Source organism: Dendropsophus ebraccatus, chromosome 5 (assembly GCF_027789765.1).
Source record: "Dendropsophus ebraccatus isolate aDenEbr1 chromosome 5, aDenEbr1.pat, whole genome shotgun sequence".
In the NCBI taxonomy this organism is placed as follows: Eukaryota; Metazoa; Chordata; class Amphibia; order Anura; family Hylidae; genus Dendropsophus; species Dendropsophus ebraccatus.
Window position 1 is genome coordinate 40,419,247 of NC_091458.1, and position 24,726 is coordinate 40,443,972.

The 24,726-nt window shown below is 40.1% G+C and overlaps 1 protein-coding gene across 7 annotated transcripts in view; it reads left to right on the forward strand.

The window, feature by feature from the left end:
- Positions 1-24,726, forward strand: part of NBEA (neurobeachin) — a 453,563-nt gene that overhangs the window by 252,268 nt on the left and 176,569 nt on the right. For all 7 annotated transcript variants that reach the window (XM_069969916.1, XM_069969921.1, XM_069969920.1 and 4 more), the window contains 3 exons: positions 7,938-8,002; positions 16,937-17,045; positions 21,832-21,998. In XM_069969916.1, the coding sequence (XP_069826017.1) occupies positions 7,938-8,002; positions 16,937-17,045; positions 21,832-21,998 (341 nt within the window). The remainder of the gene's footprint in view (positions 1-7,937; positions 8,003-16,936; positions 17,046-21,831; positions 21,999-24,726) is intronic.

A 24,726-nucleotide genomic window follows, 5' to 3' on the forward strand; every position in this document is an offset into this window, starting at 1 on the left:
GTTAAAACCTGTAATATTACACATCGTAAGGTGAAGGTGAGAAAGGCAGCGGAAAGAGGTACAGTGAAGTATTATCTTTCACGAAATTACCTTTCATTTTAGTTGGAATCGCCTAAATCCATCTGATGTTTATAACGTGCCTGACTTATAGCACATACTATTGTATCAGCACTCCATTTATTCATCTGTATGGATCCTCTTCCACTGACAGAAAGAAAATATTAGATTTATTCATTTACGTTGGATTTCCCATGTCTTAGAACAGGCACGGAAATCCATGTATATATCCCTACCCCCAATTTCTTTTTTTTATGTGCAAACCATAAGCAGAGGAATTAGGTTACTGTATATGTTCAGACAGGAAGAGGAAATGCCACGTTTGTTTTTCTTTAAATTACTACAGCAAATTAGATACTTTTATGCCCTTTAAGATGGAAATTCCATGTTAACGACTGTAGATTAGCAAAAATGTCAGATTTTCTTTTCCCCCCTTATCTCGGCTCCTGAATAGATGTAGCATTGCCAGAGGCTCCTTTTTGAGGTATGGTCTAAATTTTCGTGAAATATCAGATTACGAGTGTCTGAAGGTACATGTCATAGATAATTCAGTACATATGGGCGGCTTCTCAGTCTATACAGGATCCACAATCAGGACTTATTTACCCAATGGAAATCCAGGTGAATGAAAAATATACTTTGTGTTTCAGAAGTCCTGTACAAAGCAGCAGAGCTTTGATTTAGCCATCTCCCGTCATTTGCTCTCGGATTTTCTTTGACCATATTCTTAGAATTTAACAATTACTTTTTTTTTCAGCAAGTACCATCTTGATGATGTGAGGGTTTCCTTAAGCTGGAAAGCATTATCTAGACATTTTTATATATTTCTTTTCTTTCTTTTTTTTTTTACCCCCAAATTATATTTTCCATATGTGAGGCTTTAAATTGCAATGCGTTTAGGCAATGGATATCCTATAAGCTTGTGATCAGCAAATGGGATTGGACTCAATCGGATCTTCATCATTTGCATTTTTTTAGCTAATTCTATCCAATGAGCCTTCTTGTGGACTAAAAACTTTATAATTATAGATGAATATACTTAATAATACTGTACAGTTTCAGCAACTGAATGTGTGCCATTTAGTATACAGAAAACTTATTTATTCATTTATTTAATTTTTTTATATATTTATTTTCAGGACCATTTGCATTTTAATCTAGCCTTTCAACAGTTTTAAGGTTTTAACATGGTTCCTCCTCTTGATTTATAACTCACTATTCCCATTGCCTCTGATGGTTTTGACCTCATCTATCAGTTCTTTCTAAAGTGGTGGGCTTTTTGAGTTAAATATTGGCCTGTTCATACACTGTCCATAAATAAGTTGTATGCTAAAGTAATTAGTCCCAACCTGGTTACCAAGGAGAGAAAGCCACTGCTAGACACTTTGTTACCTGCCTGACTTTTCTGGTGGCAGATTATCTCCCTGAGAACAAAAAGTAGTTGAAATCCCACATTACCTGTCCTTCTCTCCTCTGATAACTGCCAGGAAGACCCCAAAAAATGTAGAGGAGACAGCACATCCATCCATCCTTGGATGTGCTGTCTCCTCTACATTTTTTTGGATATCCTACTACGGACCTAGGTCTGGTCCGGTAAGACAAGCACCCTTATTCATATATTGCGTTACTGTTGCTGCTTAAAGCATTTGTTTTCCAGGAAGACCCTATACACACAAGCTGGTCGGCCAACCCTACAGCAATCAGTGGTTCTGGCTGACCCATATCTAATGCATATGGCTAGCTTTATTATCCTAAAGCATCTTGATCTCCACTTTAAAAGGGATGGCAGGTCTTGCCAATCACAACGTTCCAAAAAAACTGTACATTATACTGTGCTCTGCATTATACCGTAAATGTGGAAGTTTTAAGTACATTGATACATAATACATTTCTACAGTATGATTGTCCTTTACTGTTTTATATGCCTTTTTACCTACTACATGCAAGATATCCACTCTTTTGTTAGGGCCAGTTCACGTAGAATAAAACTGGCAGAATTCTCCGCCATGGAATCCCGCCAGCCTCCGTGTCATACTGACAGTCTATGGGAGGGCTCGTGCCTCCTCTCCTAAGAATTGACATGTCAGTTCTTCCGCACGGAGAGAGGAGGCGTGAGCCCTCCCAGTATGACACTGAGGCTGGTGGTATTCCGCGGTGGAGAATTTCGCCAGTCATACGCCCTGAACTGGCCCTTAAAGGGGAATAAATGCTCAAAACAAATGGGGGAACAATCCCTAACATTCCTATAGTCGCTGCTTCCCGTCATTTTTACCATATTACTAGACATTGACCGATAACAGAATACATGTTTGATGACCCTTAGAGAAAGTAAAATTGCATACATAAAAAGGTAAGGAAATGTAAACTTGACCAAGTAATTCTACTATAAGAAGGCTATTTTTCAGTCTGGTCAACCTCTCGGTTTTGCAGGTAAAGGGAGACTGTTTCTATGTCAGGTTTAGTGCTTCTTTAAGCGAATGAAGATATTTTTCTTGGCCGGGCCGTTCTTTGTTCTCCTCAGACTGTGTCATGCCTTTGATAATGTTGTTAGTGGTGGATTTTCAAAATAAGTCGTGTAGAAATTTGTTTCACTTTTTCAATCCCCCCCCCCCCCCAATACCTTTGATGACTAGCAGATCTAGAGCTTGCTTAAAGAAAAATCCTGTCTTCTCTCAGATTCTATAGTTATCTGTAATTGCTTCCAGTTGCTGCTCATAAGGTTGTCGTAACCCTTCGGCAGCTATAGAAACTGGATGTTGTGTTGATTTCTTTATTAAAACAAACGGCTGCGTGAGGATGAATTTCGGGTTCAGAATTAAATATTTACATTCGATCGGCTTCCATATGTCAGCTGAATTTTCTTTTGTATTACCAAAATGCCACCTTATTCCAATGGGGGCATGGGGGAAATTGTCTGCAGGCTTAGAACAATTGGCCCCGCACATTTGTCAAGTTTTGTTTTCTTTTGACCTTTACTCAGTTTAACAGGAACCATAACTACAATAAGGGGAGAAGGAAAATCTGATTTGATACTTTGCATAGCGGCCACATAATGAAGCAACCTGAATCAAATTTGTGCTTCCAAGTAACAGTCCTGGAAAACTACATTACAGATGATGACTATCTAAAATATCCTAAATTACTAACATATTGCAGAAAGCTGAAGCCGTGTATATGGAAATCCAGGTATATTCTGAAGTAGAAGTTTCAAAGGGGTTATGTAACAGTAGGGAAAAAGATCTACTCCTCTTCCATATATATTGGTATTGCAGCTCTTGGGGGAAGGAAAAAGAAAATGCTCTGAACAGAAAAGTTTAGGGACTTTTAAAATAAAGGATTTTTGCTAAATTGCTGTTTTACAATGTAAATGCATTGAAATAATAATAATAATAATAATAATAATAATAATAAAACGTTGGTTGCAAATATGAACATAAGCAGCAGAAAAAATGTAGCTTAGTTTTTAATCTACAACCTCTACAATTTATTCTGCTTACTTTCTGTATCCATACACAGCCCATGTTCTCTCCTGCAAAAGCTGCCTTGCATCTGCTCTCCTCCCTATCTGCAGCCTGTGTGAGCTGTCCACCAAGGATTTTTTTCCCTAGTGCTAGTGTGTAAAGGCTCTATTACACAGAGAGATTTATCTGGCAGATTATTGAAGCCAAAGCCAGGAACAGACTGTAAACAGAGAACAGGTCATAAAGTAAAGACTGAGATTTCTCCTCTTCCTGGCTTTAAGAATGTAACAGCTACACAAATAATATTAATAAAAAATCTTAAACAATTCCAAAACTTATGCAACCTTTTTAATATTAAGTTATACAAAAAAAAATAGTCATAAAATATTTATTTGCTGCTGTACGCCCTACAGTAAGTGGTGTATTCTTTCCAGTCGGACACTTTGTTTTCTGCTGCCACCTCTGTCCTCTGACAGTTCCCGACATAGACAGAGGTGGCAGCAGAGAGCGCTGTGTTAGACTGGAAATAATACACTACTTCCTGCAGGACATACAGCAGCTGATAAGTACTAAATAGAAGGAAGTTACATATCTGTATAACATTCAGACACCAGTTTTTTTTTTCCCACTGGAGTGCCCCTTTAAGTGTTCAGCAAAGGAGATGACTGTTGTTTTTAGGTGCATTATATCTGCGGTGAGTGATGATAGGAAAACCTGAGTAACCTACTATTGGGCACAGCTGTCAAGGGCCTTGAGTTGCTTACAAGTAACATATCTCACAGTCTATCATCCGTACATCCATCAGATTCCAAGTATGTAGACTTGTCTGTTATTAGTGAGTTTAGTCATTCCAGACACTCTCATTGCAAGCAGGTGCATACAATCAAGCGTGCCGCCATCTGATCTACATAGACACCCATTAGCAGAATGACTTGGACTGGAGAGCTCCTTATTCCGAGCTGTTGGGAAGTGACAACATCTAGGAGGAATAGCAGCTGAACTTTGAAGCCAAATCTCACACAGGCACATTAAATGGGACTGCCAGACTTATAGGAGAGAGAACTAGTCTCACAATAAGTTCCAGCCTGTTTCTGGGGAAACACAATAACAAAAACTGCCCATAGGAGGCTTCATTTATTGGGTTGCCATGACTGACCAGTCACACATAAGACTAATAATCATCATGTAGTAAAGATTCCTTCTAAATGACAGCACACAGAGTTCTTGAAAAACACAAGGAACGTAATGTTTCATTACATAAATCTATTCGATACTCATGTGCAATTACTCTTTATCTACCTCTTTTTATAGTGTTCCTTTCAGCTGCTGTATGTCCTACAGGAAGTGGTGTATTCTTTTTAGTGTGACACAGTGCTCTCTGCTGCCACCTCTGTCCGTGACGGGAGCAGTTTTCTATGGGGATTTGCTACTGATCTGGGCAGTTCCTGACATGGACAGAGGTGGCAGCAGAGAGCACTGTGTCAGACTGGAAAGAATACACCACTTTCTGCAGGACATACAGCAGCTAAGTACTGGAAGGGGTACATTTTTATTTTAATAGAAGTAATTTACAAACCAGTATAACTTTCTTGTACCAGTTTATTAGACAAGCATTTTTCTTACTCTAGAGCGGTGCTTCTCAAACTTTTTCTACTGGAGCCTCACCCAACAGACCAAGGCAATGCCTGGGCCTCACCAGACTGACCAAGCGGGTGCCTGGGCCTCACTATCTGTGGTGGAAGTCCATTTAAAAGCTGAAAATAATGCTAGGGCTTAGGGCTGGGCGGTATACCGTCAAAATACCGATACCGTCACTGGCGTCGGTTAACCGTCCTCAACTCTGCCAGGACGGTATCTGCGGTATTCCCACCCCACCCCCTCACCCGGCGGCCGCATGCTCTGCTCCCCTCAGATCTCCCTCGCTGATCCTCCGATTCACCTCCCAATCACAGCCAGGGAGCACATATGCAAGGTATGGAAGATCCTGCTGCGGGGGCTGAAGAGGAAGACTCTGACAGGCTGCGCACAGGCGTGCTGTGTGCTCAGCGCTGCTGATGCTGCTGCTGCCTGGCCGGCTCACTTCTCCTAGCTTCTCTGGAAGCTGCACAGTGAGCCCTGCCCCCCCCCTCCTCCCACACATACAGTGGCTGCAGGGGGTCAGCTAAACGTCGGCACATCCTGGCTCCCATGGGCACCGCACTCTGTCCCGCACAGGAGTCCTCGGCGCCCCGTAATCTTTTGATCTTGTGCTGGAAGCAGCCATGTGTGACGCTCAGCCCGGGACACAGATATATGTGCTACACCGACACTGAGTGACAGGGGCTGAGGATTCCTGTGCGGGAGAGAGAGTGCGGTGCCGGTGGGAGCAAGGAGGTGCCGACCTATACCTGACCCCAACTGTATGTGCGGGAGAGGGGGGGCAGGGCAGCATGTGACAGTGACTGGGGGCAGAGAGAGAGATAGATAGGAGATAGATAGATAGGAGTCCTATCTATCTATCTACCCAGTGTGTATATATTATTATATATATATATATATATATATATATATATATATATATATATATATATATATATATATATATGACGGACAGACAGGAGATAGATAATAAATAGTAGATAGATAGAAGACAAGTAGATAGATATATTATAGAGAATCCACAGCACCTTTGAGTAAGCGGAGAAAAAAATCTGTGATTTATTTCTTTAAAGCCGAGTGCAAATAGATAGATAGATAGATAGATAGGAGTTCTATCTCCTATCTATCTATCTCCTATCTATCTATCTATCTATCTCCTATCTATCTCCTATCTATCTATCTCCTATCTATCTATCTCCTATCTATCTATCTCCTATCTATCTATCTCCTATCTATCTATCTCCTATCTATCTATCTCCTATCTATCTATCTCCTATCTATCTATCTCCTATCTATCTATCTCCTATCTATCTATCTCCTATCTATCTATCTCCTATCTATCTATCTCCTATCTTATCTTTCTCCTATCTTATCTTTCTCCTATCTATCTATCTCCTATCTATCTATCTCCTATCTATCTATCTCCTATCTATCTATCTCCTATCTATCTATCTATCTATCTATCTATCTATCTATCTATCTATCTCCTATCTATCTATCTCCTATCTATCTATCTATCTCCTATCTATCTATCTCCTATCTATCTATCTCCTATCTATCTATCTCCTATCTATCTATCTCCTATCTATCTATCTATCTATCTCCTCCTATCTCCTATCTATCTATCTATCTCCTATCTATCTATCTCCTGTCTGTATGTGTGTGTGTGTGTGTGTGTGTATATATATATATATATATATATATATATATATATATATATGTATATAATATATATATATATATATATATATATATATATATATATATATATATATATATATATATATATATATATATATATACACACACACACACACACACACACACACACGCACACACACACACGCTGGATAGATAGATAGGTAGATAGATAGATAGGTAGATAGATTAGGAGATAGATAGATAGGTAGATAGGAGATAGATAGATAGATAGGAGATAGATAGATAGATAGATATAGCTAACAATATAGGCCGCACACTAAACGAACTGTGGGTGCCAGCAGACGAATCCCAGACCTTTTGACCAAGTCAGCTAGTAAAAAAATACTCTGCAGCACTCCGATGGCAATACAAACGTGAAAACGTGAATTTATTCCATATAACAATGTGCAGCAAACTTCACAAGTAATGTATGACATTTTGGCGTCTTCTATGCCATTTTCAAGTGCTACTTGAAAATGGCGTAGGAAATGCCAAAACATTGTGTATTACTTGTGAAGTTTGCTGCACATTGTTATATGGAATAAATCCACGTTTGTATAACCATTGGAAAATAGGGTTTTCAAAAGAGGTGTGGCTTTTAAAAGGGGCGTGTCATAATTATCGTTCAATTTATCGTTACCGCGACGACATGTATGATAAACCGCGATATTGATTTAGGCCATTATCGCCCAGCCCTACTAGGGCTACCTTTTACCCATCTCCTAAGCTCTATATACTAATAAAGTGAGTACAAAATAAATTAATAATGTTGCTAAAATGGAGATTTTTGCAAACAGCAAAAGGACTGTGCAGATCATAGTTACTTTGTGAAAACTGGCTCCCCAGCTGGGCCTCACCAACAACTAGGGGGCGCCTCACTGTTTGAGAAGCACTGGTCTAGAGTACCCCTTTAAACTGCCTGTGTAAGTGTAACAGTTTATATACTAACTAGAGGTTCTTGTTCTCTTGTTGTGACGGCTGAATAATCCTGAATGTAGTTTTTGAACCCTTTACAAAGTGATGTACATATAAAGTGATAGATTCTTTGTATTACAGTACTAATTCATGTGTTTCTTCTAGGAATGGCAAAACTCTATTCAGAAGAATGCAGGTCTGGCATTTATTGAACTCATCAATGAAGGAAGGTAATATATAAATATACATCACCCTTTCTCACCTAGTGATGGGCATTAAGAAAAAGAATGAATAGAGAGATCAAGCAATTGGCCATAATGCCTACCTGCCTAATATGCTTTACCACACTGAGGCATGGACTCCACAAGATCTCTGTAGGTGTCTTGTGGTAGCTACACATTACCAGCAGATGCTTTAATGTGTTCCTGCCATATGAAATTAATTTTGGACGCGTCACAGAGAAAAATCAAAGGTTCAAATCAGTCTGGTCTGGGTGTTCAAACCCACACACTGATCATCAGAACAAGCAATGAGAATAAGAAGCATGTGGCTGGATGTAGACAATCTTTCAACTTCTCCAGGCTCGTTCTAATGACCAGTGGGAATTGGAGCCCCCAGACCCCTGATTGATCAAAACTTTTGACATGTCTATGTACCCAGCTGCCAAGATTGTGTAATAGAAATTGTGATTCTTCAGACCAGGCCATGTTCTTTCTTCAGACCAGGCCATCTTCTTCTTTCTTCAGACCAGGCCATCATCTTCTTTCTTCAGACCAGGCCATCTTCTTCTTTCTTCAGACCAGGCCATCTTCTTCTTTCTTCAGACCAGGACATCATCTTCTTTCTTCAGACCAGGCCATGTTCTTTCTTTAGACCAGGCCATCATCTTTGCTCAGACCAAGCCTTCTTCTTGTTTCAGACCAGGCCATCTTCTTGTTTCAGGCCAAGCCATCTTCTTTCTTCAGACCAGACCATCTTCTTTCTTCATACCGGGCCATCTTCTTTCTTAAGACCGGGCCATCTTCTTTCTTAAGACCGGGCCATCTTCTTTCTTAAGACCGGGCCATCTTCTTTCTTAAGACCGGGCCATCTTCTTTCTTAAGACCGGGCCATCTTCTTTCTTAAGACCGGGCCATCTTCTTTCTTAAGACCGGGCCATCTTCTTTCTTAAGACCGGGCCATCTTCTTTCTTAAGACCGGGCCATCTTCTTTCTTAAGACCGGGCCATCTTCTTTCTTAAGACCGGGCCATCTTCTTTCTTAAGACCGGGCCATCTTCTTTCTTAAGACCGGGCCATCTTCTTTCTTAAGACCGGGCCATCTTCTTTCTTAAGACCGGGCCATCTTCTTTCTTAAGACCGGGCCATCTTCTTTCTTAAGACCGGGCCATCTTCTTTCTTAAGACCGGGCCATCTTCTTTCTTAAGACCGGGCCATCTTCTTTCTTAAGACCGGGCCATCTTCTTTCTTAAGACCGGGCCATCTTCTTTCTTAAGACCGGGCCATCTTCTTTCTTAAGACCGGGCCATCTTCTTTCTTAAGACCGGGCCATCTTCTTTCTTAAGACCGGGCCATCTTCTTTCTTAAGACCGGGCCATCTTCTTTCTTAAGACCGGGCCATCTTCTTTCTTAAGACCGGGCCATCTTCTTTCTTAAGACCGGGCCATCTTCTTTCTTAAGACCGGGCCATCTTCTTTCTTAAGACCGGGCCATCTTCTTTCTTAAGACCGGGCCATCTTCTTTCATTACTTTATGGTCCATCTGTAATGCGTCATAGAGTTTTTTAGTGGAGTAGTCACTCGAATCTGTCTAGGTATGGGTTGGTATGACTGTGCAAGCTGTGTACTCCTTTACACCTTTCCATCATAGCCAGCAGCAATTTTGTCCTCCAATAGCTCTTCTATGGGATCAAACTGGGCAGACAAGCCCTCACTCCTCACATACATCAATGAGCCTGAACCTTCTTGAACCACTACGTGTCCTTACTTGGACCGCTTGTAACACATACTCATATCCCACGAGACTTGCCATTCGGACCCAGTAACCCAGGTGTGTGGCCATCACATTTTAGTTCTTATCCTAGAATCTCCTGTTGGGACCCACCACAATAACTTGTGATTCAGTCAGCAGGAAAGTGATGGCTACCTACCTTTTAAAGGAGCTATCCAGAATTAGAAAAACAGCTACTTTCTTGGAAAAAAAATAGTGCCATCCCTCTCCTTGTGTATGCAGTGGCGTAGCTACCTTTAGAGGCAGGAAGGCAGTTGCTATGAGGCCCGTGGGGGGCCTGGGGATGCACAGGGAAGTTAAGAGCCTCCTGTGTCCTCCTGCTTAACCCCTTATGTACTGCAGTGTGTAAGTGACCCAGTGTTCTCTTACATGCTGCAACACAGGCTTAATAAGAAAAAGACAATTATCTCTCTGCTTCACTGCTCTGATAAACTCTGTTCTCTGGGCTCCTGCAGAGGTCAGGGGTTATCATTGCAGGAGTAGTGAAGCAGAGAGCTAATTGTCTTCTGCCTATTAACCCTTTTTTGTGTTGCAGCATGTAAGAGAACACTCGGTCACTTACACTCTGCAGTACATAAGGGTTTAGGCAGAAGGCAGTCTGCTCCTGCACCTATGTATATAACCATAAGGCTCCTAATAGGCTGGTATAGTTAAATATAATGAAAGGACAGAACAAGCAGACATTGGCTTTCTGCTCTGCCAGTCATGGTTGTGGCTATATAGTGTGTAGGGGAGGGGGGCCCCATACAGTTTTTTTTGTTATGGGGCCCCATAAATCCTAGCTATACCCCTGTGTGTGTGTGGTATTACAATTTAGTTCAATTCATTTCAAAGGTGACCATATTTTTCTAAGCCTTGACAACCCCTTTAAGTGTGAGAACTGACTAATCCCTTGCTGCCCAATATATCCCATACCTTGAGAGGTATCAGATATTTATTACTGTTCAGATCACTGTTTTAATGTTATGGCTGATCACTAGAAAACAATAGCCAGTTTTACACAAAGCTCTGTTTGATTTCTAATATTTTTACTACCATCTTAACCTAGTAACATTGTTTCACACTGAGAATGTAGGGAAAACCAATCTGCAAATCCATCTGCTCCTCCATCTGCTTTGGGCAGTGCTGCTCCACCGGCCACATTACACTGCACTGTAGTCATCAGTGCATAGGAAACAATATTGTAGTTGAAAGACTTGGTGCTGTCCAAGGTGCTACATCAAACACTGAGCCCTGGTCCTGGAAGAGGTAAATGGATACCCAGCACAATCTACAGTAACAAGGGCGAAACATTCACAAGGTCACATAGTCATACTGCTGACAGTGGCTTCTGTCTGTAAATGGACTATTCATTGCTACAATAGAATATGAAAAGTTTATCTATCATTTTCTATTACTTACAGGGCTTCAGCTTACTCTGCTGTGCTGTACACACATGACATCATTTACGTCCATCTCTCACAATGTTATTCTCCCTATCACACCTATAATGTATCAATATATTATAGGTTTAGCTACCTTATTTGCCGTTTTCTTGAATACTTTTACTTTATGCAACGTGACCACATTTGTATCTACATTGCCATGCTAAAGATGCCACAGTCCTGGGCCGTGTGGAGCGGAATTGACATCGGGCGTGATAACGACTTCCACCAATAACCCATCCCACCAATCACGTTGTACGTGCTGCACATGCATAATGGATCGCTACTAGTACAGCAGCCATCTAGATTAAGGGAAAAGGATAGATAAATATTGCAACGCAAAGTGCAATAAAATAGAAGATCCAGATATCAACTAACACAAATGTTACATTCAGTACCCCATAATACACACCACAGCTACTGCAGGACCCCATAATACACACCACAGCTGCTGCAGAACCCGATAATACACACCACAGCTGCTGCAGGACCCCATAATACACACCACAGCTGCTGCAGGACCCCATAATACACACCACAGCTACTGCAGGACCCCATAATACACACCACAGCTACTGCAGGACCCCATCATACACACTACAGCTACTGCAGGAACCCATAATACACACCACAGCTACTACAGGACCCCATAATACACACCACAGCTACTGCAGGAACCCATAATACACACCACAGCTACTACAGGATCCCATAATACACACCACAGCTACTGCAGGAACCCATAATACACACCACAGCTGCTGCAGAACCCGATAATACACACCACAGCTGCTGCAGGACCCCATAATACACACCACAGCTGCTGCAGGACCCCATAATACACACCACAGCTACTGCAGGACCCCATAATACACACCACAGCTACTGCAGGACCCCATCATACACACTACAGCTACTGCAGGAACCCATAATACACACCACAGCTACTACAGGATCCCATAATACACACCACAGCTACTGCAGGAACCCATAATACACACCACAGCTACTACAGGATCCCATAATACACACCACAGCTACTGCAGGACCCCATAATACACACCACAGCTACTGCAGGACCCCATCCTACACACTACAGCTACTGCAGGAACCCATAATACACACCACAGCTACTGCAGGACCCCATAATACACACCACAGCTACTGCTGGACCCCATAATACACACTACAGCTGCTGCAGGACCCCATAATACACACCACAGCTGCTGCAGGACCCCATAATACACACCACAGCTGCTGCAGGACCCCATAATACACAGCACAGCTACTGCAGGACCCCATAATACACACCACAGCTACTGCAGGACACCATAATACACACAACAGCTGCTGCGGAACCCAATAATACACACCACAGCTACTGCAGGACCCCATAATACACACCACAGCTGCTGCAGAACCCGATAATACACACCAGAGCTACTGCAGGACCCCATAATGCACAACACAGCTGCTGCAGGACCCCATAATACACACCACAGCTGCTGCAGGACCCCATAAACCCCATAATACAAATCACAGCTGCTGCAGGACCCCATAATATACACCGCAGCTGCTTTAGGACCCCATAATACACACAGAAGCTGCTGTAGGACCCCATAATACACACAACAGCGGCAGCAGCAAGTCTTCTAAATAGTGCTGATGTTTTATATATCAAATAGTGGACAGGAAACCACCAATTTCTTTTTCTAAAGAAGTTCTTCAACTGCATAGGTGTAAATTAGAAGTTATAATTGACCCCCTGTTATAAATTATTAAGATATAAGGTGTCACCCCTGAGGTCGCTGACCTACAGTCACAGAATGATAGTGGTTTCTATTATGCTTTTTCTTTACTGGAGGAGAGACATAACCCATGTATAGTATTATGGTGTATATTTCGCACAGTATTTCCACAGTATACAGGTTTCCTTTCCATAGGAAGACTGACAAGAATGGTGTGGTCAGTGTCAAAGTTATCCTCAGATTCCCTCAAGTCTCCTTATGTTCGAAGAACAGATGCAGACATGGCAAGGAAAAGACAGATTTGTCTGGTTGTGATAAAACCCATGAGGCCAGCAAAATCAGTCAGGGCTATTAAATATTTGATCTCAAATTGCCCCAAATCACACGGATAATAGGGCTTCTAATAAGTGTCAATATTTGCGGTGAAATGTTTATAAAGAAATTAAATATTGCGCAGGGAACAAAAAAAAACATTTTGTGTGGAATATCTATGTATCTATAAATATTTATATTATATATAAATTTATGTTATATAAATGTTGTACTTTTTGTGTACAGACTTAAACAATTATTTATTTTAACATGTTATTTAACGTATTTATTATTTTTTATAGAAAAATTGGTGTTTTAAAACTTAAAAGTAGCCGTCTTTCATCTGTGTGCATACATATTGCTATAATAGATATAAAGGTTACCAGTGGGGATATAAAATCTTTATTGATGTAGATGAACATCTTGGCATCTTCTGCGGCTTCGCGAGAGCCTCGCACTTGTTGATAGAATCTTTATTTTACATAAGTGGAAAGGAAATGAGGAGAAGATACTTGTGAGAGCAGGAAACGAGGATCTTTACGGCTTGCATTACATTTCCGCAAGCCCTTGTGGGGATTGTGATAGAAATCTGAAGGGGAGAAATAGTTATAAATATTTATTCTTCTCGGCTACCACTCATGTGAATGCAGTTCATCAATCATAGCCGGGCCGGGTAATTGTGCGCTTGTCAACAATTAACGGGACATAAACAGTTGATGAATGGGCAGTTAAATGAAAGTGTTCCCAAGGACGGGCTGAAATGATAAACCAGGGCGCTGCAAATATTACAACAAAAAGATTGCTATAATTAAAACAAAGCAAGGTTAATGAGATGTAAAATTGCGTATAATGTCTGCACTATAAATGCTCCGATCCAGCAAATCAAGTCCGTGATTCGAGTGTCAGACAAAAGAATTTCAGACATTTACACGTTTGGCATAACCTACAAAAGTGTGGCACACCTATTTATTTTTATAGCCGCTCATAAAATTTCCATATTTTTATTTATTTGTACTACAAAAGTATCTTTATATCTTACTTCTTACTTCCTAGCATAAAAAATTCTGGCCTCATTCTTTTACATGTGGAACTTCAGATAAAAATGTTTATTTAAAGGGGTACTCCATTAAAAAAAATATTTAATCAGTTGGTGTCAGAAAGTTGCACAGATTTGTAAATAACTTCCATTTAAACATCTCAAGCCTTCCAGTACTTATCAGCTGCTGTATGTCCTTCAGGAAGTGACCTTTGTCAATGACAGGAACTGCCCAGTGCAACTGTCCTACTCTGGACAGTTCCTGTCACAGACAGAGGTGGCAGCAGGGAGCACTGTGTCAGACTGGAAAGAATACACCATTCCCTGCAGGACAAACAGCAGCTGATAAGTACTGAAGGTTCTGTGAGGTTTTTAAATGGATGTTGTTTACAAATCTGTATAACACTCTGGCACTAGTTCTCATAACAATTTTTTTTCTTCTGGAGTAACCCGCCTTTTTTTAAAGTGTCCACAGAAGACCAGTTGAATTTTATGTCCACATATAGCCAGAAACCATAAAGGAGATGAATAAAAACTAGTGTCTAGGCCTTACACAGCCTAAATAAATTAGACTGGACAGTTTTAGAATGCAGCAGTCTTTTTGGCAAAACTCTTTAACCAAATAATTAAAGTTTAGACCAGGGGTGTCAAACTCAAAAACACAGTGGGCCAAAATAAAAAAAAATTGGACAAAGTCGCTGGCCAATCTTGATAATTATTGAAGCACGAATGCGGAGGTGCTGACACTGTCAGAGCAGCGTGCGTTGTTCCTGGCAATGTCGGTGGTGTGCGTCTCCCAGCCCAGTGCACTATGATAAATGACATGATAAATTGCTATGACATGATTAAACCCCAACCCATATAATAGCCAATCCCCCAAAAATTGCCCCACATATTAGACGGCCCTTTCAGTAGTGCCCAAATAGTAGCCAGCCTACTAAGTGTCCCATATTGTTGCCAGCCCTCCCCAATAGTCTCATATAGTAGCCAGCCCTCCCCAATAGTCTCATATAGTAGCCAGCCCTCCCCTTAGTCTCATATAGTAGCCAGCCCTCCCCTATAGTCTCTTATGTAGTAGCCAGCCCTCCCCTATAGTCTCTTATGTAGTAGCCAGCCCTCTCCCATAGTCTCTTATATAGTAGTCAGCCCTGCCCAGTAGTCTCATATAGTAGCCAGCCCTCCACAACAATTTCATATAGTAGCCAGACCTCCCCAATAGTCTCATAGAGTAGCCAGCCCTCCCCCATAGTCTCTTATATAGTAGCCAGCCCTCCCCCATAGTCTCTTATATAGTAGCCAGCCCTCCCCCATAGTCTCTTATATAGTAGCCAGCCCTCCCCCATAGTCTCTTATATAGTAGCCATGGTGGGCCAGATGTAATTAAAACTCTGAATTGCCTGTTGGGCCAAAAATGATGGCACTGCCGGACAGAGTTTGACATTACTGGTTTAGACCATTGTTAAATTGACTCTAATTTAGAAATGCCCAAAAATGTGCACCAGTGGAAATGTGAACGGAGCCTGATTTTATTATTTTATTTGAGCACTCACGTATGCTCTATGCTCGTAGATAGATATATCAGATGCAAAGGTAGATATGGGGTGGACAGATGCAGGGCTGTCTCAGTTTTTTGTGTGCCCTTTAGCAGCAGAGCCTCAGCTGGCCCCTCATCCATCCACTGTGCACCCATCATCTACACACTATGCACAATCAATTGGGAAACCACTAACATACACAAACACACATTACTGACACAGACTCTGACCCACCCACATACACATATTGCTGACCCACACGTTACTGACATACACACACATTACTGACTGACATACACAGACACTGACACATATACAGCACTTACAGCTCAGTCTTCCTCTTCCTCTCTGTCGGGCTGATATCCACACTGAGGTATTGGGGGACCTGCGTGTCATGTGATCAGTTCCTTCACCCCTCTCTCTCTCTGCAGCACACTTGCAGGTCCTGCTCCTCTGTCTTTTCTTGTTCAGTGCTCACTCCGCACTACAGTGAGCAAGCTGAAAAAAAGAAAGATACTTAGCTAAATAATTAGATGGATAAAAAAAAAAGAAACAGCCATGCTTCATTCACCTGTACGTGATTACAAAAATGGTAAAGATTTGCTCACTCCTGATCCTTTGTCCTGCCAACATAGATACATAGATATGAGATTGCTATTTATGCTAAGTAGATACATACAGTAGGTTGATAAATAGGTAGGTATGTAGATACATATAGGAGGTTTAAAGATAGGTAAGTAGTCAGATACTTAGAAATAAAAAGAAATTGGGAAATATGAAAATTTAATGAAAAGTTTAAAATACCAAAAATAGAGGCATGTGTAATAAAAAAAATAATATATATATATATTTTTTAATCCTATGTACTTACACTATCTACGCGCGCACACACACATATTTTTTTAAATGTATTTCCTCTTTGTGTTATATATGTTTAGAGTTTATGTACATAGTATGTTTATTTTTATATGTATTATACTCTCGACCCCATAGTATTACATAGTTAGTGTCTGATAGTGAGTGCAGTGTTCTGCAGGCTTCTTTATCCATAATAAACAGATGGATTTAGCCTTTAATTTTTTTGTGTGTTTGCCTTCCCAGACTGCTGTGCCATGCCATGAAGGATCACATAGTGCGGGTCGCCAATGAAGCAGAGTTTATTCTAAACAGACAGAGAGCGGAGGATGTCCACAAACACGCAGAGTTTGAGGTAAGCAGCGCCATGATGAGGTCCTGCCTCTCTGCTTTCAATCAGTCAACACTTCCCCCTGTTAGCTCCATTCACAAGGCCCTTTCTTATAATTCAGCAATGGGAATGTGCGTTTAATTCAGCTCAGGCCATTTTGGAAAGCCATGGTTAATGTCAGGCACAAGGAACTGGTTTATTATTTGCTTCCCTGTCTGATATTCATGAACATGTTTGCAGCTTGGAGCAGTTCCTTCATCAAAAGCTAATGTCTCAATGTGCACTTATTGTGCCGACTTTTCCAGGAAGCCAACAGATTTATTACAAAGAAAACTGCTTTTACAGCATCATACTAGTTTACATATTTCCAAATTGTCCATCATATGAGTAGGAGACTGAGCAATGTGTATGGAGGAGGAGGATTATTTGCAATTAAAGTTATGTTTGCCTTTCCAAGGTTTTTGCAGAGCAGGATCACTGTATACTGTATACATAGTACATATGGTTGGCCCAAACATGTGGGGGCTTGGAACATATGCAAAGTAAGTTGCACCCTTAGCAGTGCACTGTCCCTGGAAGTTTTGGTAGGAAGGGTTTGTCTGTTTGCTGATGACATAAAAGTGTACAATAGGGTTGATATTCCTGGAGGTGTCAGAAATATGGAAAATGATTTAGCATTACTAGATAAGTGATCCAAACAATAGAAACTGCTGTTCAATAATTTAAATAAAAAATGCAGTTGGGCGAAAGGAATGCTCTATCCAATATCATATCAGTTCTGTGTTGGCAAAAACTTCAGAAAATTGGTGTAGTAATTTCGACAGCCTTAAAATGAGTCACCAGTATAACCAGGTGGTAGGGAAAGCAAATCATATGCTGGGGTGTATAGCTAAAGGTATAACCAGTAGGAATAGGGATATTGTCATCCCACTGTATAGAGCTCAAGTGAGACCACATCTGTATACTGTGTCCAGTTCTGGAGACCTCACCTACAAAATGATATTGATGAAAAAGAACAGGTCCAAAAATGATGGAGGGTGTGAGGCATAAAACATAACGGAAAGGACATAAGGATCTAAATCTGTATAGTCTGGAGGAAAGAAGGGAAAGGGGGGAAATGATTGAAACATTTAAATATGTTAAAGAACTAAATAAGGGTCAGAAGGGGAGTGTTTTTAATAAAAATAAATAAATAAACTGAACACAAGAGCAAGAGACCACAAATACACAGTTAGTTAAGTTGGAGCAAAGACCAGAAACTACATGAGAAAATATTACTTTACTGAAAAAGTAGTACATGCTTAGAAAAAAGTTCCAGCAGGTGTGTTGGTAAATCTACAATAACTGAATTTAAACCTGCCTGGGATGCACATATATCTAGAAGCTAGCGTATATCTAGCAACTGATTGTACTGTTCTTTAACCCCAAACCCAGATGACCCATGCCGTACCTATATGCCTCTATCTGCTATGAGCAAGCTTCATAGCTGGTGAAGACCAGCTGCTTTCAGCGGCTGTGATCGCAGGCCACCTTTATATTTGACCCCCTGTGTAATGCTGCTTTAGTAAATGACCCACCTGTATAGCCCTCTTTAGTAGATGACCCCCCCCCCTGTATAGTGCCCCCTTTAGTAGATGGCACCCTGTATAGAGCCCCCTCTAGTAGATGGCACCCTGTAGAGAGCCCCTTTAGTAGATGTCCACCTGTATAGTTCCCCCCTTTAGTAGATGGGCCATGTGCAGCTCCCCTAATGTAGATGATTTGAAAGAAGAAAAAAAACATTAAGATCTGACTCATTAATAAAAGTGGCAAAGGTGTCTGGGCATTCCCTGTGACTTGTCCAGGGGTCCTTCCACAGGTAGCTCTTAGCTTCATCTACTGTATGCTCCCCTTCCGTAATCCTATCTGTGGTGATTGGAACAGAGCAGAAAGTGTCAGATTAGTTTTAGGCCTAGTGACCAGAATGGACACTGCAAGATTTCAGGGCTATTTTAAAAAAATAGATAGTAAAAAAAAAACAAAAAACATAAAAGCTAAAAAAAAATGGATCCGTTTTGATCTGTTTTTTATATATATATATATATATATATATATATATATATATATATATATATATATATATATATATATATATATATATATATATATATAATGGAAGAACTGGTCAAAGAGGATGCACACAGTTGCATCTGTTTCTTTCATCAGTTTTTCATCCATTTTTGGGAAAAAAAAGGAGGAAAAAAAACCTAGTTTGAACCCAGCCTAAGCAATAGGTGATTTTCTGATGACGGGTCCCCTTAAACTTATACAGAGCTCTGACTAATGAAATATTTAATTTTTCTCTATCTACAATATCTTTGCAATTCATCAACTTCTTATAGAGTAAATTCTTCCCCGTGTATTTGGCTCATATTAAATTAGTAAACATTTCCTCCGTATTGAAAAAATGCAGCCGGACCATCTGCGCCATGGGAATGTGGCGATATGCAGTCTGGATTGAAGGACATAAGAAATATAGGATGGTGTCAGAATTGTGTAAAGGTGCCCTCCAGCTGGAGAGCAGGAATGATCCCAGACTTGATGAGCTTCTTATCTCTGCTAGACAGTTCTCTTAAGCCGGCAATTTGATGTACTAGCCTTGTGCTTGTTGACCTACAAGAAAAGTATCAGATCAAGAGACTTTTTTTTCCCTTTTCATATTTTTTTGAAAAACATCTTTATAACTTTGTAGAAATGTTTTATTTCTCTTTGAGATATTGGTATATGGACTATTTAATAAATGCAAGAATAATTCTAGCACTACAGAGGGGACTCGGCAAACACAAAGGGGATGTTCAAGCCAGATAATACAAAACTGCGTACAACCAGATAGGTAATTAATGGCTTGGCTTATTAAATCCCCATTCATATACTTAGGCTTCTCAAAAACTTATAGGTCTTGTGTGTGTATATGTGTGTGTGTGTGTGTATATATATATATATATATATATATATATATATATATATATATATATATATATATATATATATATATATATATATAAATAATATATATATGACACAAGTGCCCCACAGTATACCACAGTGATCAGCAACCCGCGATCCTTCTAAATGAGCAGGTTTCCCATAATAAAAATAATTGTGGGTCAGGATTAGCTCCATAAATCCCTCCGTAGTGCAGGTCATTGGAACAAGCTGTACAAGAAGTGTTGTCCAATTTACAAGCTCTCCTTATTTACATGGTATGAATGTCGAGGCAATATAACCCCCTCAGATATGTGAATATTATCCTGAATCATTCCGTCCACTCAATGAGCTGACTGTTAATATTCATTATAGCATCATTCAGAGGGAGGCATGATAATTCAATCTTACAGTCCAATTACAGGATGAAGTATTAGCCTCATTACCGGCCGACCATTCCGCTAATTGCTTATTTGCTTTGGGTATGTTTGATAACGAATTAACTCATTAAGGGTTTATCCTTTTGTTACAATATAAGCTTCCCTTTCAAGCTTTGTGTTTTTGTTTTTCCAAAAAACATTTTTGTTAAATAAATATATTTATATGATTATTATTATTTTATAGATATAACTTTAATTTTTTTGAGTGTTTTTTAATTTTTTTAATTTTATTTAGTATGATAAAAAAAACCTTAAAAATAAGAAGTTAAAAAAAAAATCATGTGAAACAAGAACAGTCAAAAAAGTTTTGATCTTTGGAGATAAAAAAAAATGTCATATGAAAAAATGTTGTGCTGTCTAATAGCAGCCATATAGGTCACAGCCTCCTTTTGCAGCCTCCTATAGAAAAATGAAAACTGATTTCCACTTGTACTCACTGTCATTGCCCTATGACATAACATGGTTATTGAAAAAAGAGCCCATGGAGCTTCATTTAAGAGTCTCTAAACACAGGACTAGCCAGATATCCCTCCGAGAAGGGCCCGGCTAAGGGCTAGCTTCTGTAGAGAAACCACCAAAACCACTATAATAGGTGGTATCCATCCACAGGCAGCTGTTTCGTGTTGACCCTCATCAGTGTGGAGCAGGATTCTGGCTAGGTAGGAGCAATGCCTAGTAGAGCCATAAGAGAAACAGATGACTGATCTCAGGAAGGCCAGCCAATGATAACACTGCCGGCAGGGGGTCAAAGCGCTCAATACAGTGAAATACTAGGTGCATTGCTCTCTGGGAAATACAAATATGCAAATATGGGCTCTTTTTTGCATATTTGTATTTTAGAGGGAGCAATGCACCTAGGATTTTACTGTATTGAGCGCTTTGACTAGCAGCCAACAGTGTTATTATTGGCTGGTCTCCCTTAGATCAGTGATCTGTTTCCTGTATAAAATGCTTATTGGCTGAACTGGCCATTATCATTCTCTATAATAAGGTTGGCTTTCAAGCAATCAAATGAGAGAATGCTCATCTGTCAACAGATCATTTAGTTTTTTTCCTTAAAAAAATCATGGTTCATTGGCTGCACATTTGCCAAGTGAAACAAAGGGCCACACAAACGATCCAACAATCTTAAAATCTCATATGAAGACCCTATGCTTGTGGTATGGTTTCTACATTAGAAACTCTATATCATGACATTTAGTGCAGTATATTAGATTTCATTGATGTCAAAGCCTTCCGTATTGTTTCTACGTTTATTTATTGCTTGACCTACAGCTTTTGGAATGTTATTTATGATGCATTTGGCCTTCTCGTCACCTCATTGGACTTTTTTCTTTTCCACCTTCTTTCTATACTAGATGTTGACACAAACACCAGTTATTAATAGTTTGTATTTTCTCTTGAAGTCACAATGTGCGCAGTACGCTGCTGACAGGAGAGAAGAGGAGAAGATGTGCGACCATCTTATCAGTGCTGCCAAACATAGAGATCATGTGACGGCCAACCAGCTGAAGCAGAAGATCCTCAACATCCTGACCAATAAGCATGGAGCGTGGGGAGCCATATCACAGAGGTAGGAAACCTTTACCAGCTACGACTTCTGTTTGTGCGAACAAAAAAGATTTTTATCGTTGTTCGGTTATTATTAAAGGGAACCTGTTGTCACGTTCATTAGGGTGGTCGGCCTTCACCTGAAAGTGATGGCAGGTTCCTTTTAAGTCCAGGGGCACCATTTATTCATAGTCTAATTATTAATAATTACTGTTGGGAGAAGCAATAAAAAGTGTAATAACTAAAATAACAGTTATAGAATAACAATATGTTGTTGTAACTTTTGTCGATACAACATATACAATGGAGCATTTCAATGGCCATTGTTCCCCAATAATGATGGATGCACAGCTATCCCTGTTAGCCCATAGGAACTTGTTTTCTATAGGAGCTTATGATCTGTACCTAGACTGGCAGACATGCATTCCTACCTTGCATTGTGAAAATCCTGAATGGAACTTTAATTGGAAAGGGCTGTCCTTAAAGCGAATGTATCATCAGTACATTTGCTCATGGATAGAACTGTGCCGGCACCGTGGAAGGAAACCCCCGCCCGTTATGATGTGGTTCCCTTAGAATCAATGGAGCTGCATCATAGAGGGGTGGGGTTACCTCCCACTTGGGGCGGACCTCCCGCCTTCAGTCCTTTACCGCCGGCTGGTGCCCAGGAATAGAACGGCGTCATACACAGGAACCGGGCCGCGGTTAAAAAAAAAAAAAAAAAATGCAGCACCATTCTATCCATGTGCAAGACTTAAAGCAAATGTACTGATTGTATGTTTGCTTTAAAATGTTGTTGGATAGAGACAAACATACTTAGCCCTCTGTCCAGCCTTACACCTTATCACAAATAGCGAACTTGCAGAACTGTTTGGATTTATAGAATTTTGCCAAACTAGAGCGTTCAGCATTTGGCTTCCAGCAGCTGAAGAAGTCGAATGGCGCCCTAGGAAGTCCTGGAAAACATGGATATAGCCATTGTTTGTATGGTTTCCTGGCAGCTCTAGGGCTGCATCCAATTTCTCCAGATGCCGGGAGTCAAATGCCGAGCATTCAGGTTCGAAGGTTGCGAAACCCGAACTGCTCGGCAAGTTTGCTCAACACCAGTCACTAACCCCTTCAGGTGACCCCTAAATTATAATATTCTATAAGTTGGAAATTTTATCTTTCCCTCTATTGTTATAAACTTGTATTTGTCCCTTATTTGATGTATTTTTATGTTTGGTCCAGGGTTTAAGGCCGAGAAGGGAACATCAAAACAATCATTATACATTTATAGACAACCAAGTTTTGCAGTAGTTGAAACATATGTGGCCCATATCTAAAATCTCAACCATGAGACACGGTCATATTAGACAAAGACGGAGAATGCTCGTAAATCACATCATATATTACTCTGATACGAAGGGCACATAGCATGTCATACTATAAGGCTTTATAATTAGAGCCGCTCGGTAACAAACATCTTGAACACCCCTTGAATATTGTCGGCCACAGATGGTAGTTGTAAGCTCTTGTGATCTAAAGTAAAAGCCGCTCTCTCTTGGTTCTATAGCTATTCTTGATAGCTGGCAAACCCCTACCTTACCTGGTATTGTTCTTATTAAGCATTCCCAGGCTTCTATAAACTGGCACAACATAAACAAGAGTCTATAAGCCTATTATAGGATCCCCTTGTGCCGGTGTTTTTGATGAATTTCAGGTTACCTCTTCTACAATATGTATTTTTATAGCAGTGTTAAGAGGCATCTGTTTCCATACAGTCAAGCTGTAACATTCCTTTAAAGGTTCTGCATTCTGTGACGAATTACTTTGAAAAATCAAATTTGAAAAAACACACAGGTAATAAAGTCCAGATGAGCATTCTCCAAAAGTAAATTGAAATGTTTCTGCTTTGTGGTCTGCTATCTGTACCCGGAGACTGGCAGTAGTGCAAAAAGCAAAACAGCCAGAGGTCTGATGTGCCACCAATTATGACTCCAAATTGGAAGAGCACCGAACGCGGCCAACACCAGACACCAGCCAATTTTACAGGAGTTTGGGGCAGCAAAATTTGTTAGCATAAAATTGATCTGTTCTGGATCTAGCCTTTCCTGAATAATTAGGTATATGGGAAACAGTTTTTGCATTTGTCTTTTATGGTCATGCTTGCGTAGATGTTTTCCTATACTTTCTATATAATCACTCCTTTTTACCATTATTTATATATATATATATATAATATATATATATATATATATATATATATATATATATTATTTTTTTTTTTTTTTTTTTTTTTTTTTTTTTTCTTTAAGGAGTATGTCTAAAATCCAGTTTAACCCCCAAATGACTAATAATAAATACATGTTATACAAATTGTAATATATAAAAGTAGTTTACTGTACCATAGCATGCATTTTTATTGCCATTGGAAAAGGGGGAATAAGCAGGTCGCTCCAGCTTAGTTTACATCCATGTTAAATAAACAGTGATGCATGCTGCAACCCTACATGCTTACCAGTGGCATAGCTGCAGGGGTTACAGAGGGTAAGGTCGCACCAAGGTACAGGGGCCTGAGGGGACCCAAAAAGCATCTCTTTCCCATACACCCCCATACACATTAGACTGCTGGACAGTCCCAGTTTCAGGTGACATATTTGAAGGGAAGCGATCATGAGGTTACAGCTATAAATATGTTCTGATATGCCCCCAGCACTGTTTCTAGGTATATTTTAAATGCCATGAGTGTTACTTATATGTCCTAAAAA